This window comes from Anopheles merus, chromosome 2L (genome assembly GCF_017562075.2).
Source record: "Anopheles merus strain MAF chromosome 2L, AmerM5.1, whole genome shotgun sequence".
Classification (NCBI taxonomy): Eukaryota; Metazoa; Arthropoda; class Insecta; order Diptera; family Culicidae; genus Anopheles; species Anopheles merus.
The window spans coordinates 37,410,808-37,427,213 of record NC_054083.1 but is presented as its reverse complement, the minus strand read 5'-3'; the positions used below and the strand labels follow the sequence as shown (position 1 = coordinate 37,427,213).

The following is a 16,406-nucleotide window of genomic DNA, read 5'->3' as shown; positions in this document are numbered from 1 at the left end:
AGCAAACACGAAAAGATTGCTCATTGATAGATGCTATCCGATTATTACATGCGCCATGTGATTTAATTATTATGCACATTAAAAACAATATACGAATTCATCAGCCTTATTTCATTCCGTTGCTGATATCAAATGATCACGCATGCGCTCGTGATATTCATGTGTTTGAATCCGCAAAACACGCGTTAACATATGTGCGTTGTTTCAGCACGTGAGCATTGGAGAACGGGTAAATTATTCTTGTATTATCTCTGTTATCATTTCAATCGTAGAAACGTGATTGGAGTGCAAAATTCTAATTAGAACTTTGAATTAAAACAACGATTTATCTACTTGTTGTACGAAATTGACGAACTGATCAAAATAATTCAAAGTTATTTGCAAGACTTGTTGATATTTACAACAATGTTTCGTTATGATCATACCAAAAAGCCTCCTAACTTATGATCATTCTGTGTCAACAAGATTCTATCACTTTCAGGCGCTAATTTTGTCATAATAATCGTGTTGTACGTTGAAGACCTCCATGAATGCCTAGCACTAGCCGCTTCCTCCCTGTATCCATATCCCACCGTACCTAATCTCCATCGCCCACATCCGGTACGTCCGGTTGGGGCTCAGTTGCATCTCATGCTAGGATCGGTTCGTAGTCATAAATCATCAGCTGATTTTAATAACAAGTAACGCCCACCACCGCCCTTCCGCGGGCTCGACATGGCATTCCCAAATGGCCACTAAAGAAACAGTAATGCTACACGGTGTCTCAAAACCGAGCTCCAGCAATAGCCTGCAACTCGCGTACGGTTCCATCCATCCGGATGGTGGAAAACTAACCAAAATTAACGCCCAACCACAGCAACGTCAAATCACTAGCTTCCGAGCGTACGAACGCTTGCGAAAGTCGCGCGTCTGTCTTCGGGGGACCATTGTTTGGTCAGTCGCCCTGCCAAACTGAGGGAGGGAGGGCTGTGTCGTGAGCCTTGTCGTTTTTGGCTACTGACTGCTGCTATCAATCATTTTAATCCCGAACCACCGCCAAAAGGAGGAAATCCTGCCAAAATAATCGGACAATCCGACGAAAAGATCCAATGCCGAACGTGGCGGCGGCACGCAAGCCACTCTTCGTGCTGTGGGTCATGGTTTCTGGTTCTGTATCTTCTACCAATGTTGCACAGAATCTCTTGCAGCATGAACCCGCTCAGAACGCAGGGTACACGTCCGATCTGCGGGCTGTCGTAAAGGGTAAGATCGCGATCGTGATCGCGTGGAAACAATTGAAGACGCAAAAATTCCGCCCATGAGCGCACCAGCGCTTCATTATGATGGCTGCCCTTGACTTGTATCTCGGGATGGCGGGGTGGCAAGCAATGGAAGTAGAGGAATCATCTTAGTCGGGCTGGTCTGGCTTTTCTTGGCTGGTGGGTAGAGTTTTGACGCTTCTTCATGTCGGGTGCCTCTATTTATCATATGTATGGAGCAGGTTTTACGCGGTGTCGATGACGACGAAAACGGTGGCGTTAAATTACGCGCTGTGATCGATGATTTCATGTGTGTTTTGGGATTTCAATTGACAGAAATAAAGAGCCGTTTTGACGCGATCGAATAAAAACTTTTTTGTATTTGAAATAAAAGGTTTTGAATACAGTTAAGATACTTTCTGGACTCTTTGTGGCATGAGGTTATAAATTTAACCCTTACTTTTCTATATCACAAATTATAACATAACGTGACAAGCAGTTAAAAAAGAGGAATATCTACGGTATCAGACCCGCTGGAACTCCCTATAAGCGGTACGGACCGATATTTTATTAGATCGATTCTCAATGCAGAAAACCCTCAACACTGGTCATTGAACCTATCGGGTTATTAATTCTTACAGTTAATTCCTAACTACGATATGAAATGGATTTTGGGCTTGTAGGACATGCAGGACTACTGAAGAATGATCAATTCTTCACAACTCAAATCTGTTGTTTATTCTGTTTGTAATGGTCTATTAGCAGATAGTTATTCCTTACTACAAATGTGGTCCAGATGCAGATGGACATCGAAGCAAGTGTCTCTATGTTCCCGAATCCGAAGCTCGTGATATGATGTTGTAGCAGAATAACCCAACTAAATGTATGCATGTTAATTATGTACTTTGACCTACTTTTCAACAAACATGACTACTTTACAATCAAACAAACAGTAATATAAGTTTTATGTAAATAGTATGAAGCGTTGAATAATGTTGAAATTTGAAACTAACTTGCAAAATAGACTAGAAAATTGATAACTTATTTATTGAATAGCTTAATATTAAGAAGTAAATATGTTCAAATAAGGAAAAAGTTAGTACAAATTGCTTTAAAATCGATATACAAAATACACAAATAAGTGAAGTGTATTTCACTCCGAGAAAGCCGTTCATTTTCCAACTTCCAATCCAACCATCATCACTAACCAACAACCTCACGTGGAAGTGACCGCACGCGCATAAAGGTAAACATTTTATGAATGAAAACAGACACAAACACACCAGTGCCCACCGCTCGTCATCCCCAAACGGGCACACTTAACAGGCAAGCAAAAAAAAAGCGCATTCATGCAAAAATCATGACCTGTACAATGTTCCTCACCACATGTCTCTTTCCCCTACATTTTGATCATATGGTCAAAGCAGCCGCAAGAAAAAAATAAAGATTGATATCGAGCAGCGAGCCCGAATCTTAACACCACGCGACCGCTTAACACCCTAGAAGGGCTGGGCCGCTAGATTTGGGCTGGGAATGTGCCCGATCGTACGGCCAGCTTCGTACGTCGCCAGGTCGGTCCATTGTGTTGGTGCCGCCGCCGAGTTGCACTGGCACTGGCACAGAAAACGCGTCATAGAACCATCTATAATCAACACGCATGCGCATGCGTGTTTAAAGGCAGTGCCACCGGTACCGCTTCAGTGTGGACGCTTCGAGCGAGCGAGCGAGCGGGAAGAGCGGCAACCGACTGACTTTGTTCCTTAATCTAAAATCTCGCCAAAAGAATCATTCGTGGTCATAGGCAAAGGGGGGAAGGGAACACGCGCACCACCCCGAACACGTGGTTTCACGTTGGCTCGACCGGCTCGAAAACAAACACGGCGGCTGCCTCATCCTCAGCCGAGCGAGGGAGGTTTGTATCTTTATTGTTTCATCTTCTCCCCCAACTCGAGTGCCTTCTCAGAGCGGTTTGGTGTTTAATTTTTCTTTTCAGCATTTTTTGTTTGTTAGTCGGGCGGAAAAGCGCCATTAGTGCGCGGGTGGACCCCGGTCTCCCCCCAGGTCAAAGTGTATATAAAGAGGTGCGATTTTTCGCCGCTCCGAACAGTTGCCCGACTGAGTCCGGATCCGGCAGTAGTGGTGCATCAGAACCAGCTCCGGGAAGGAAACAACTGATGCAATAAGAAAATAAGTGGAATAAAACGACTATTAAGTTAATGTTTTAAGTGTTACAATGTGTGTTGTAAAGTGTGGAATAAACCTAGTATCGTGAAATATGTCAACGGTACACTCGTACAGTTTTGGTGCAATATAAGACAAAAGTGCATATAAAAATAAGATTAAAAAATTACATTAAACAACAAAATATCTAAAGTGCTTTCGACATACCAAAGTGTTCTAATAAGACCAAAATACCCAAAAAAAAAAAAATAGAAAATGAAAGTGTTTGTATTAGTCAGCGTGGTGCTGATCAACCTGCTGCCAGTGTATGCCGATCAGACGGATTTCAATCACATCAATTCGGATGGATCCTTTGCGTTTGGGTAGTGTGGAAAGCTCCGTTCGTTAGTGTTTAGTTGCCGTTCACCGAATCCGTTTTTGCTCTTCTTTTTCCCGATTCATTCATCTCGCCCGCCAGGCTGAAAAACTCCGACACACCCGGGGGACACTACCATACGGCCAGCGGTAACCCGAAAACGATCGTGCGGGGACGCTACAGGAGCCGTCAGCCGGATACGGGGCGCGTCGAGGAAACGGTCTACACGGCGGGACCGCGCGGGTAAGTCCCACCGCCCAGGTGAAAGGTGTCTCAATGATGAACTTGAATTTTTATGTCCCGCGTCCCAGCGAGTGGGGGGGGGGGGCATGTAGTGAGATACACTAATTTAGCATTTATCACACCGTTAAGAGGAGGCGTAATTATTTCGAGGTCGGTTGGCCCTCGATTGTGTGCGAGAATTGTAGCTTCTGCGGTGGGAATGCTGGCCACTATGGACAGAGGGTTTGGTTGACCTTCGTTTGGGGATGGGTTTTTAAACAGTGCAATAGTAGGGTCAATTGTGTGTTGGAAGGTGGGCTGGTTCATTCTTTTTTTTTTTCTTTCTTAAAAACAATGTTGATGGAGGGAGCATAGCACATTTTAATAATGATATTGTTATGGTAGCTTCATAGCAAATGTTTACTTTTGACTGTCGAATGGTGTTCTCAAAGAATGGGCTTAAGCACGCAAAAATGCTAATATAATTGTTCTAGTCGTTACCTGTTATGCTCAAAGTGGTCGTTTTGATGATTTTGTTGAACGAATGTTTTTTTTTTATATAAATATAGAGTTAAAAATAAATGCTCAACAATGCATTATGTGGCGACCAAAAAATGCCAAAAATGTTGCTGGAGGTTCGTCACTCCTACCTGCATTGAAATCTTTTTATGTCTTGTAAAGTTGTATACAAGCCATCAAACGATTTTAATGCAGGTAGAAGCGATGAACCTCAAGCAACATTTTTAGCATTTTTTGTAGCCACATAATCCATTTTAAAACCAATGTTTGATCAATTGTACGACCTCACTGAAGAAAAATAATGACTTAATGACTTAAGAAAAATAATGACTTAAGAAAAATAGTTTGTTATTCATGTTTTTCTTAACATACTTTCTATTCGCCTTTATCTCGGTCTTTATTTACACATTTTTAATCCAGTATGGAATGTAATCGGTTGCTTTGGCTTCATGGATAAGTCAAATACTATTTAGTAAAAACGATAGAATAAAAATCCACCAACAAAATGTAGAATCAAAGCTAAAAAGTTGAAGAAAAATAGCTTGTTTTTAATGAATTCGATGTAGGATTAAAAATTACGGCCAGACTGTATTTTTGTATCATTTTTCTTGATATTTTTACTTCAATGTTACGATCAGTTGGATGCAATTATCCAATTATTTGGCAAATAAATATTTGAAAATACTTTGAAATTAATTTTATAATTTTCTACTCCATTCAAAACGCTTCATAAAAGTGACGAACCCTGAATAAATCCATAGACATTTCTTGAGGTAACAATCACATAATAATTTAAAAATCAACTAATAATGTTTGTCACCAAAACTCTTCCTTCCACACTGCTTCAATTCATTTCTTACCTTACCAAACCGTAAATATTCGTACCTCACTTGTATTCATGCTACAATTTCACAGCTTTCGAGCGCGCGGGCCAAAGATCCACCGCAAGCAGAGCCTATCGCAGGTGCAACGCGGCCCAATCGGCACCCCAGAGGATCCACTGGCCGACCCGTACGATGATCCCAGCTACGATTTCCAGTTCAAAACACGCAACTACCAACGGCGCGAAGGTTCGGACAGCAATGGGCGCGTAAACGGGCTCTACACGTACATCGACGATGTGGGAGAGAAGCACTCCGTTCGCTACTCGGCCGGCTCGGGCACCGGGTACGAGGTAGCGAACCCTGTCCCGGATGCACCGAACACGATCGCGTACGAAAGCCCACTGTACAAGACGCACAAGCAGGTTCGCGGCAAGGTCGCGTTCGAGAGTGGACCGAGCGGTTCGGGACAGTACAAGTAAGATAGAGAGTATTTCAAAGTGTTTAGTGTGTTTTTGGGTGCAATTAATCACACATTGGTTTTTTTTCTCCCACTCCCTCGCAGGTTGCTCTCTGTCGGGCCCGATCAGCGACGGGCAGAGACGACCGGTCCGGACGGTGTGACGCGCGGCTCCTACTCCTATCTGGACGATAAGGGTGTGCAGCGAACGGTACAGTATATTGCCGGTGCCGGCATCGGTTACAAGGTGGTCCAGAGCACGGTCGGCGCTGGGACGCACCGGTTACAGCAGCCCAACTTTGGCATTAGCCACGTGGAGCAGAGTGAAATTGGTGACAATAACAATCCTTCCTATCAGACGGCTCCCTCGGGACCTGCCAGCGAGCGGCCCGGTACGTCCGGCGCGGGGTACGATCATGTCGCTCGTCCGTCCGCCGGTGGGTATGATGGTGGTTCGAGTCGTCCGACGGCTCCTGGTGGATCGTACGATCCTCCAACGGGACCATCGGGGGCTGGTAGTAGCTACCCGGACGGACCCAAGCCAGGAATTCCCGGCTATCCGGAGAGCAGTCGCCCAACCGGACAAGGATACGACGAGGAAGACTTTGACAGCAAGCGTCCTACAACGAGCTCTCCAAGCCTCCGTCCACCCACCACCGATCGGCCAACGGGACCGAGTGATTCGAGCGAGACGTCTCGTGAAAAATATCCCCCCTCCAGCGATCCTGCCGACCACGATCTGGGAGGCTATGGGGAGGACAGCATCATTGGACTGCTTCCACCCAAGTACGACTACGAAGCGCAACCGGGAGCCGGGCCAAGCGCGTCCGATCACGACGATCACGATACACCCTCCCTGTCCGGTCCGTTCGATGTGGCGATCTCCAGCGGCCCTTCCGGTCCGGCCCCGTACCCAAGCTTCGGTGAATCGGCTCCGGGCACGAACGCTTACAACTCGAACGACTTTTCCGGCTTCCCGGAGGTAACGTACGATCAGAAAAAGCTCGAGGAGGATCGCAAGAAGGATTGGCGCGATTTCGCCAAAGACTCGACGATCATCAAGAACGTGGGCGATTGGTATGTGGGGCTTGCGCCGGGCGCATCCGTGCGGGCGCATATACAGAACATCGATCTGCTGCCGTACGGTGGGCGAGCTCCGTCGCCCGGTGATGCTTTGCGCCGTGACACGCAAGCGCAGGCCAAGTCGGACCGTTCGGGCGGTCGGAAAGCGTACGATGGGCGGTAGACAGCATGGGATGCATAGTGGGGCGAGCTTTAGTGATGTAAATAAATTATTGCACATGAGTATTATAGAAATAAACTCGATCGTTGGATCGAAAGAGGATTGTTTTCAATAAAAAGTGTTGTGATTTAAGTATATGTTTAAAGGTTCATCTGAAAGAGCAAACGATTTAGCATATTTTACTCCATTTTTATTGTAATTTTAATTCATTGAATTTGTATTAAATATTACACGATTTAATAACAACAAAGAAAATCCTGAATATTATGATAGCATTTTTTGTTTTGTTTTTACTATTTTCATGCTTTAATCCAGAGAATTAATAAAAATGGATAAAAAGTTCAAATTCCATCAATTTTTCCCCGATTTATCAGCATCCTCTTTTTTGAACGCACTCTCCTCCATTAAACGCCAATTTGTCTTTTCCGGTTGACAAATTGAACAAGCATTAATTGCCTTCTCATTTGTTTTCCACCCTGCAAAAACGTGCATTTCAATTAAGAAGTGCAACGGCACAACAGATGTAAAACTATTCATCTGTTTCGTGTTCAACAGCGTCAACAGCTGTTGTTACACGCAAAACGATCTTCTGCTAATTGTAGCCGGGAGGGGCGGAGCGTAAAACAAGATGTACATGTTTGTTTCACACATTTGCTATTTGAATACAATCGATCGGGCAGCATGTACCTCCGTTCGAAAAATGGGAGGTAAACATGGTTAAAAGAAAGGGAGAAAAATAGCGAACTAATCGATCAATTCGTTCGTACACGCTTACAATTGCGCAAAAACGGACTCAATGCAGCATGAAAGCGAACAAGATATGAAGCGTTTGACATGATGAGCGCGAAGAGAGCTGTGTGTATGTGTTGCCAATCGCAACCAGCCAGCGGAAGTAGGCGATGAAGCAGAGATAGCAGTATGAAAGGTGTTGAAATAACACACGTTTTTGTTGTACGCGATCATAATTGGGTTTGATCGCAGTGTTGCTCAACAGCGCTGTGCTCCTCCCTGTTCCGTTTATTATTGTTTGATAGAAATTGATTCATCACTAACCTTCACATCCAGGAACTTGCACGATACGAACCAATGCACACATTTTACAAGCCCAATTTGTTAAATGATGCTTGATGGAAAGGTTTTGTCTTTAATTATTAAATTATACCACATTGAGGCAGCAATACACCACTCCCGGGAGGTACAGGATAGCTACCAACGAGAGTCATAGTAATTGTTTTAGCAAACTTACACTGTATCATTACACAGAGAGGCCTAATCATTTACTGCGATGTCACGGCGTCCTCCGGGATGAAAAACGGGCCCATCCTACCATCAATCTTAATCCGCTTGAAGGCTTCATTTTGCTACAAACTACTCATCGAATGCTCATCGAACGGATCATTAAAGTGCTTTATTAGATTATACCATACCATAAGCTACCGAGCTGATTGGTTCACCATTTGCCGAAGATGATCCACAAAGATTAATCGTGTAAACTTTCCCGCAAGGCAACACAATCCCGACCCGCTAGAGGGGTCAATTATCGTTCTAATGGTGCAGTTGGTTACTTGAACCAAAGCATTACAGACTGCCGGAATCGAGCCGGAGCTGTTTCAGTGTTCTACTGGAAGATGGGATTTCGCGTCATACGGCATGGAGTCACCTGGTGGCCGGCACCGTCGTTCACCGCATGCGCAATGCGTCGTCGGAACCGGCTTTGAAGAATGTTGGCGATTGTTAATTATCCTCCACCCGGTATGACGAATGGCTGGGAGGGATGTTTTATTTCTGTATCACTCACACCACGATGAGATGGGGGGGTGGTTGAATGTACTGTCCTATATCACAGTATCGAATATCGCCAGCACTTGACACGATTCTGACAACGGCGAAGCGGCTCAATCATACCGGTTTTTTGTACCCCACACGCTTTTGTATTAAGTCATCTCAGCTAGGGCGCTATTAGACGGGAGATGTGTTTTAGTGAGACGAGACTCTATACTAGGGTATCCGACGCACATCCGTAAAAAACGCGGCTTATAAAAACACCCAACCGGATGATCATAGCAAACAGTGCGGTCGGTACAGTGTTTGCGAAGGTGTACAGTGCGCGTCTCATCACCATGGCGAGTAAAAATCCTTCGGTTGCTTGGATAGTGTGTGTTGTCATCGCCAGTTTGACAGCGAAAGGATATGGCTGGAATCTTCCTGCCTCGTACTACCAGGGAGCTGGTGGTGCAGGTGCTGGTGGTGGTTACTTTGGAGGTCGTGGCGAAAGCACTCCCAACAATCAAGGTCTTGACCAAACTGGTGCAAGTGCTGGCTCGTGGAATGCGGCTGGCGTTGGTGGGGGTTTCCCTAGCCAAGGGCAAACAGGTGCAGGTGAAGTACCATTCCGGAAGGAAGTCTGTGTGTTTTGGTGTGTGCATCTCCGAACAGAACTTCTCTTTCAGGAGCTTCCAGTGGGGTTGATAGAGCGGCCAGCTTCGGAGGCAGCCAGTGGAGTGCTGGTGGAGATGGTAGAGGCCTCGGTGGAGGAGTCGCTCCCGGAGGTGTGTCAACTGGCGGCGGTGACCTTGGAGCAGGTGGAACAGGTTTTCAACAAGGAGGAGCAGGTGCGGGAGTAGGAGGCAGTGGTTCTGGAGCTCCCTTAGGTGCAGGTAATTCTATTCATTATTCATAACTTACTTGTAGCTATTGAGTAATCCCATGTTTCTTTGCTCTCTTTTAGGTTCTGGAAGTGGGTTCGGATACAACGGTCAGGCGGGTGGTTTCGGTGGTTCCAACTTTGGTCAGGGTCAGTTTGTACCTCACAGCACCAATGGAGTTGCATCTGGTGCCGGTGGTAAGGGATGATTATCTTTATATTCTTCGCAATTTAACTGTATCTTTCTTTCTATTCCAAGGCTTTGGTGGATCTTTTGGAGGATCTGGGGGCAAATATGGACCAAGTGGACATCATCACGGCTATCGCCATCCCACGACCTACGCCGGACGTCCAATGACGCACGTGTATCCGGCCAGTAGCTGGCCCTGGCACGGTGTTGGCTACGTTTATCGTGTGCCTGTCGCACACATCAACCCGGACGGTAGCTACGGCTTCTCTTACTACACACCAAACTCAGCGCGGGATGAAACCGGACACTCCAATGGCAATGTAGAAGGAACGTACGGGTTTCAGAACGATGGTGCCAAGCATAACTTTTCGTTTAACGCAGCGCCGGATGTAGATTTACGTTCAAGCATCGGTGACACTCGCCTTGGTGGACTCAATCCCGATGAGTACGGGCCACAGTCGGTACACTCGCGGGGACGATTGCCCCTGATACCGGCAACATCATTTGATGGAGTGGCTGATGAGCAAACAAGAACAGCAGATGGGTTGCCAGTGTCTGTAGAACGATCGCCTGGTGCGAACAGCTGGTCTACTAGAAGTGGCACTGATGGAGCAGGTTCTGAAGGTGGATCTGATGATAGCTCCCTATCTGTTGTTGGTTTACCGAAAGCAACGACCGAAGCAGGCGATGCTTCCCAGCCTACTGCTCGCGATCAAGTAGTGCGTGGATCAACGGAACCCAGTGCTAACGAGTTAGATGGTCGCAGGTTAGGAGGATTCGACGGAACAGCAACAACCGCACGCCCACTAGGCGCATCAGTGGAGCAAGTGGGTGCACGTCCAGTAAATGAAGTTCCCTCGTACAGTAATGAAATTGATCGAAACGGTGTGCAATACAATGGTGGAGTTGGCAATGTTCCAGTTGATCGATCGTACCAGTTTGGCTACCAAACACCGGACGCAACGCGGGAAGAATCGGCCGATCAAGCGGGCAACGTGCGTGGATCGTTTTCGTACAACAATGAGGCAGGTCGTAATGATCTTCAGTATGTGGCCGGAACAGGGATGGGATTCCGTCCAACAGGAGGTAGTCTATCCGTACCGAATGGTTTACCTAGAGACAATGGACAACGATTCGGTCCGGTCACTGGTGCTGGTGGAGCGTTTGGAGTTGACGGAGGCCGCTCTCTTGGGGCTGGAAGTCAAGGAGCTCAAGTCGGTGGTGGATTAGGCGGTGCCTTCGGTGGATCTGATGCAGGATTTGATGCAGGTAATGGAAGATCTGTAGCTACCGGAGACCAAGGAGCACCACTTGGTGGTACAGCAGGATCTGGATTTGGGACGGACGGAAGGCCTTTAGCGTTTGGCAACCAAGGATCACAGCTTGGTGGTGGAGTAGGTGGAGGATTTGGAACAGGAGCGGGCAATGGGTTTGGAGCTGATGGAAGGCCTCTAGGTTCCGGTAATGGCGTTGGAGTTGATGGAAGAGGTTTCGGATCACAGCCAGGTGGAGGATTTGGAGCAGGATCTGGTGCTGGTTTCGGAGCCGATGGAAGACCATTAGGCTTTAACAATCAAGGAACACAGACAAGCTCAGGAACAGGATCTGGTTTTGGAGTCGATGGAAGAGCATTAGGCTTTGGCAATCAGGGAGCACAGACAAGCACAGGAACAGGATCTGGTTTTGGAGCCAATGGAAGACCATTAGGCTTTGGCAACCAAGGAACACAGACGGTCTCAGGAACAGGATCTGGTGCTGGTTTTGGAGCCGATGGAAGACCATTAGGCTTTGACAACCAGGGAACACAGACCGGTGGTGGTGGAGTTGGTGGTGCGTTCGGAACAGGATCGGGCTCTGGTTTTGGAGCTGGTGGGTTTGGAAACCAAGGAGCATCTGTAGGTGCCTTTGGTGCTGACGGAAGACGTTTAGGCTTTGGAAATCAAGGCACCCAGTTCGGTGCAGGTGGAAATGGTGCGTCCTTCGGAGGTTCCGATGGAAGATCGTTCGGATTCGGCAACCAAGGTGGACAGGGCTTTGCCACAGCCGATAGAGGATTGCAAGCAGCAACTACCCGTAATCCGGTCACAAGAAGTCCCTCCGCCGGATCATTCGATGGATCCGGATTAAGCTCTGCAGATGAAGGTGAAGAAAGCACTACACTCAACGCTCCAGACGATTCAGAACAAAGGAACACGTTCGGCGGCTTTGGAGATGTATCTCGAGCCGGTCTCTTTACGAACGCAAACCGTCGCTTGGTACAGTGAACTATGTAAAAACTAATAAAAAGGCTCTTTGGGATTGTATACTTTGGAAAAGTCGCGTATTGATGCTTTATATTTAAGACACACGATTAAGCAAATCAAGCACAATGCTAGAGGATCTCGGTACGGTTAAGCTAACTCTTCCATCGCCATCGACTAGAACCCGCGTTCCGGTGCACATCGTTCCGTCTCTTGCACCCGATATGATATCACAGTACTCGCCCGGTGGCAAACACGCCTTCCAAATGCCATCAGACGTTTCCTGTCCAGCGTTAAACAGCGCAAACCCTACCGTACCCCGGCAGAAAGCGAACGTTCCACCCGAGTACTGCACGTCCGTTAGCGGGGCTGGTGCAACGAAATTGCGAAAGCTTACCATCCGCCTCACCACTAGCCAACGATGCTCACAAACCCATCCATTTTGGCAAGAGCCATCGGCATTGATACCGGGTGGTAAGATGTTTGCCCGATCATCCGACGGTGGTCCTTGATCGGTGTCGGTAAAGTTGTACGAACTCATTAGCCGAACGGTTCCGTAATCGGTGGCCAATGTGAAGGCGATCGCTTGGGTGTACGTTTGTCCATCTTTGAAGGTAAGAATGGAATCACCGCCCGCTCCATGTCCACGCTGGTTGTCATGATTGTCCACGAACACTAGGGCCGCATCGGACGGTGTTAGGCCGACCTGGGTGGCATTGGCGCGGGCCAGTGCTTCCAGTGCGGAAACTTTCAATGCACCACGGAAGATGAGCCCAACGAAGAGAGAGTACTTGAACTCGGTCACATGGCCGAGATCGGTGTATTGGGATCTGAAATTTGTGGAGAGAAAACTTGATTAAAATTCAAGATCAATAGATGCTATAAAGAAGGCAAGATGATACTTACGCCGTCACTGGCTCACTTCCAAGATCGATCACTTCCTGGTAGATAAAAGGTCTCGCTTCCTTTGAAAACTCAAAATCTTTGTTCAAAAAGTTCAACCGTTTGTAGATCGCGTTCAAATCCTCCGGCCACATGTGTTTGCTCGCATCCATCCGGAAGCCCGCAACACCCAGCTCGATCAACCGATTCATGAATTCAACGATACGATCCTGAACATAAGGTTCCGTTTGATTTAGATCCGATAACCCATTGAGCGCACAGTCGCGTACTTCTGTGGCGTTTTGATAGTTCCGGATGGTGCAGTCCGGATGAAAGTGGGATTGATTGTAAGGTACGGCGGGATATTCCCGATCACCCGGATTGCTGGGTGACCCAGCCGTACCGATCAACGGAACATTCGCTCCTGGTGCTGCCATATGATTCACCACTACATCCACGTACACACGAACACCGGCCAGTTGACAGCGTCGTACCATGGTGGCAAACTGGCGTTCACTACCTGATCGAGAGTTTATGATGTACGAGATCGGTTGATATCGTTCCCACCAGGGGCGGTTCGGTGCAATCACGTACTCATTGATGGGCGATACCTGTACGCCACCGTATCCGGCAGGACCTAGGATCTGCTCACACTCCTCAGCAATGGCGTCGAAGGTCCACTCGAACAGATGCACCATCACCTGCCGACCGGGGTAGTAGTGAGGATCGTTGCGATTTACAGGAACATCAACACGCGGGGCAATTGCTAACCTTGAGGAAGTATCCACCTCGTTGCCTTCCGAGTCTCCAGCGGTAACGCTCACTTCAGCATTTGATGTAAAATTAACATTAGGTAAGGGTAATGCACGTTGTCCGGTATTCGGGACAAACGAGCCAAAATGACGTAGGACAGCAGCTGGATTGAAACCCGTTTGCGAAGCGTTCGAAGCAAGACGTTGAAAGGCATTGGCTGCATTTCGAATGCCTCCTATTCCGGCTGGAATACCATTGCCAAATGATTGCAAAATGTTGGTAAACTCGGACACTCCCGGAAGGTGTACAGATGATGAAGACGATGATCGTACGCCGAACGGATTTAAGAATCGTTCTGTAGCATTTGAAGCAATTCCTTGGAGCGTGTTCGATGCGTTACCAAACGATCGCAAAATGTTGGTAAACTGAGGGACTCCCGGAAGCAGCCGATTCGAGGGGATCACCGATGATGATCGCGCGCCGGACCGATTTAGGAACGCTTCTGTAGCATTTGAGGCAATGCTTTGAATAGTGTTCGATGCACTCTGGATGCGATTGATACCATCTGGAATTGCGTTACCAAATGATCGCAAAGCATTGGTAAATTCGGACACACCCGGGAGCTGTTGAGCCGAGGGAATCGAAGATGAGGTGGACGATGATCGTACACTGGACGGGGTTAAGAATCTCCGTGTAGCATCTGTGGCTAGATTTTGGAACGTGTTGGCTGCACCTTGGATACGATTCACGCCACTTGGAATTCCATTACCAAAGTTACGCAAGATGTTGGTAAACTCGGACACTCCCGGAACATTTGATGGCGTTAAAGCCGACAACGATGGCGTTTGTATTGGCACTACATTTGTTTGACCGGGGAGAAAGCCTGCGAGCGGATTATTAAACCTTCCAATGAAACTAGATAAAGGTGATGCCGATCCGCCATCTACACCGATCGGTGGAGCTTGAGCCGAGAAGGACAGCCTTCTTGATCGTGGATCAACGAGTGCGCTGAAAAAATTGTTCGAAAATCCTAAAGCACCTCCATTAGCAAGCGTTGGTATGGTGAAAGGGCCCAACTGTTGCGCTGAGGTGGAATGCAGACTTAAACTCACGCTCACTAGTGTTAGCACCGTGTGGTAGAAGATTCTTCCCATCGTTCGAACAATTGTGTACTAAAAGCGGAATACACTTTTGCACCTTGTTTTATAGAATGCTCCGGTGCACATGTTGAATTGGAAATTTTCACGTGCCTTGTTTGTACAGAATGAACCGTTCCAGCAGTGACGCATTCAAAAACCAACAATTGACAATAATTTGAATGATGTTTGAGTTTTCGCTTTTCAACAGAGCACTTGTTGATGTTAGCTCTGCTCAAACCTTGCAAATTGGAAATCGAAAACAAGGAGACAGTGAATATTTTGTGAATATGAAATGCAATGTTTGAACGGGTTGTTTGTAAAATAAACAGGAGCAACATTGTAGCTGATAGTCATGATGGGATGGGAAGGCAAACGTTTCGTTTCATTCATCTTTTTTTGTAGACTTAATTAGTTACTTTGCTGTGTTAAGCCTGCAGGTCAAATGAATAACAGTTCATCCATGAATTGATTCCCTTTCGGACCGTTTCGTCATCTTGACTATAGTTACGCCAACAAGTAGACGAAAATTGTTAAAATAATTCTGTAATATTCAACTAAAGCTGAGACGTTATTTTGTTACAATCGAACAGTTACTTTGCAATCAATACCACAGTATACACCGTTTGTTTACCTTCCATATCCCACAGTTGATGTGAGCCAATCCCGGGGCGGCAAATTGACAGCTGTCATACCACCACATGCGTTTGTTTACGCTCACTGTTGGTACTTTCCCCCCCCCCCAATCGGTGCTGTGCTGCAAATTCCGGAAAACACAACAAAAAGTGCAGAAAAAACGAAATTAACACGAATCGAAACCCATTTAAACCACCTGCTAATAGTTTTTCTACTCACCGCACCTGACATAACCCCGCCCCAGCCGCCAGCATGGTGCGCAAGCTAAAGTTCCACGAGCAGAAGCTGCTGAAGAAGGTCGATTTCTTCAACTGGAAGGAAACGAACAGCCTGCAGGAAGCGAAGGTGATGCGCAAGTACCATCTGCAGAAGCGCGAAGACTACACCGCCTACAACAAGATGGCCCGGAGCGTGCGCGAGCTCGCGCGCAAGATCGCCGACATCGATCCGAAGCACCCGTTCCGGACGGAGATGAGTGCGCTGCTGCTGGAGAAGCTGTACGTGATGGGCGTGATACCGACCAAGTGGGATCTGGAGAATGCGAACAAAATCAGTGCGTCCAGCTTCTGCCGGCGACGGTTGCCGCTCGTGCTGGTGCGCAGCAAGATGTCGGAAAATGTGTCGCACGCAACGAAGATGGTGGAGCACGGGCACGTGCGGGTTGGGGTGGAGGTGGTGAAGGATCCGGCGTTCTTGGTGCCGCGCACGCTGGAGGACTTCATCACCTGGGTGGACGGTTCCGCCATCCAGAAGCATCTGATGGAGTATAACGATATGAGGGATGATTTTGAGATGTAAATAAAAGCGATTTGTATTGTTGTAAGCGTAGTATCTGCAATGTGGTTCCACTTGTTCGTAAAAGCTCATCCAAATTCTTTCGTTAAAG

The 16,406-nt window shown here is 47.2% G+C and overlaps 3 protein-coding genes across 3 annotated transcripts; 2 read left to right on the top strand and 1 right to left on the bottom strand.

Annotated features, from left to right (window-relative positions):
• Nucleotides 1-3,356: 3,356 nt before the first annotated feature.
• Nucleotides 3,357-12,182, top strand: LOC121592332 (uncharacterized PE-PGRS family protein PE_PGRS54-like). Its single transcript, XM_041913731.1, has 8 exons — nucleotides 3,357-3,781; nucleotides 3,877-4,017; nucleotides 5,431-5,814; nucleotides 5,902-7,038; nucleotides 9,066-9,418; nucleotides 9,490-9,696; nucleotides 9,768-9,881; nucleotides 9,943-12,182. Exons 1-8 carry the CDS (start codon nucleotides 3,675-3,677, stop codon nucleotides 12,135-12,137), a joined length of 4,638 nt encoding a protein of 1,545 aa, XP_041769665.1. The 5' UTR covers nucleotides 3,357-3,674; the 3' UTR covers nucleotides 12,138-12,182.
• Nucleotides 12,183-12,197: 15 nt separating this feature from the next.
• LOC121593791 (alpha-amylase I-like) lies at nucleotides 12,198-15,108 on the bottom strand. Its single transcript, XM_041916455.1, has 2 exons — nucleotides 13,020-15,108; nucleotides 12,198-12,943 (listed from the first exon to the last, which is right to left on the bottom strand). The coding sequence occupies exons 1-2, from the start codon at nucleotides 14,900-14,902 to the stop codon at nucleotides 12,211-12,213; spliced, it is 2,616 nt and encodes an 871-aa protein (XP_041772389.1). The 5' UTR covers nucleotides 14,903-15,108; the 3' UTR covers nucleotides 12,198-12,210.
• A 487-nt stretch (nucleotides 15,109-15,595) lies between these two features.
• LOC121591935 (U3 small nucleolar ribonucleoprotein protein IMP3) lies at nucleotides 15,596-16,343 on the top strand. The gene has a single exon (XM_041913046.1). It carries the CDS (start codon nucleotides 15,773-15,775, stop codon nucleotides 16,316-16,318), a length of 546 nt encoding a protein of 181 aa, XP_041768980.1. The 5' UTR covers nucleotides 15,596-15,772; the 3' UTR covers nucleotides 16,319-16,343.
• Nucleotides 16,344-16,406: the final 63 nt, after the last annotated feature.

Bases quoted from the DNA above. Each gene is read 5' to 3' on its own strand.
- LOC121592332 (XM_041913731.1), top strand. From the start codon at position 3,675: ATGAAAGTGTTTGTATTAGTCAGCGTGGTGCTGATCAACCTGCTGCCA. The intron at 3,782-3,876 runs GTAGTGTGGAAA...CTCGCCCGCCAG, and splicing joins GATGGATCCTTTGCGTTTGG to GCTGAAAAACTCCGACACAC. The intron at 9,697-9,767 runs GTAATTCTATTC...GCTCTCTTTTAG, and splicing joins TGGAGCTCCCTTAGGTGCAG to GTTCTGGAAGTGGGTTCGGA.
- LOC121593791 (XM_041916455.1), bottom strand. From the start codon at position 14,902: ATGGGAAGAATCTTCTACCACACGGTGCTAACACTAGTGAGCGTGAGT. The intron at 12,944-13,019 runs GTAAGTATCATC...CACAAATTTCAG, and splicing joins GGAAGTGAGCCAGTGACGGC to ATCCCAATACACCGATCTCG.
- LOC121591935 (XM_041913046.1), top strand. From the start codon at position 15,773: ATGGTGCGCAAGCTAAAGTTCCACGAGCAGAAGCTGCTGAAGAAGGTC.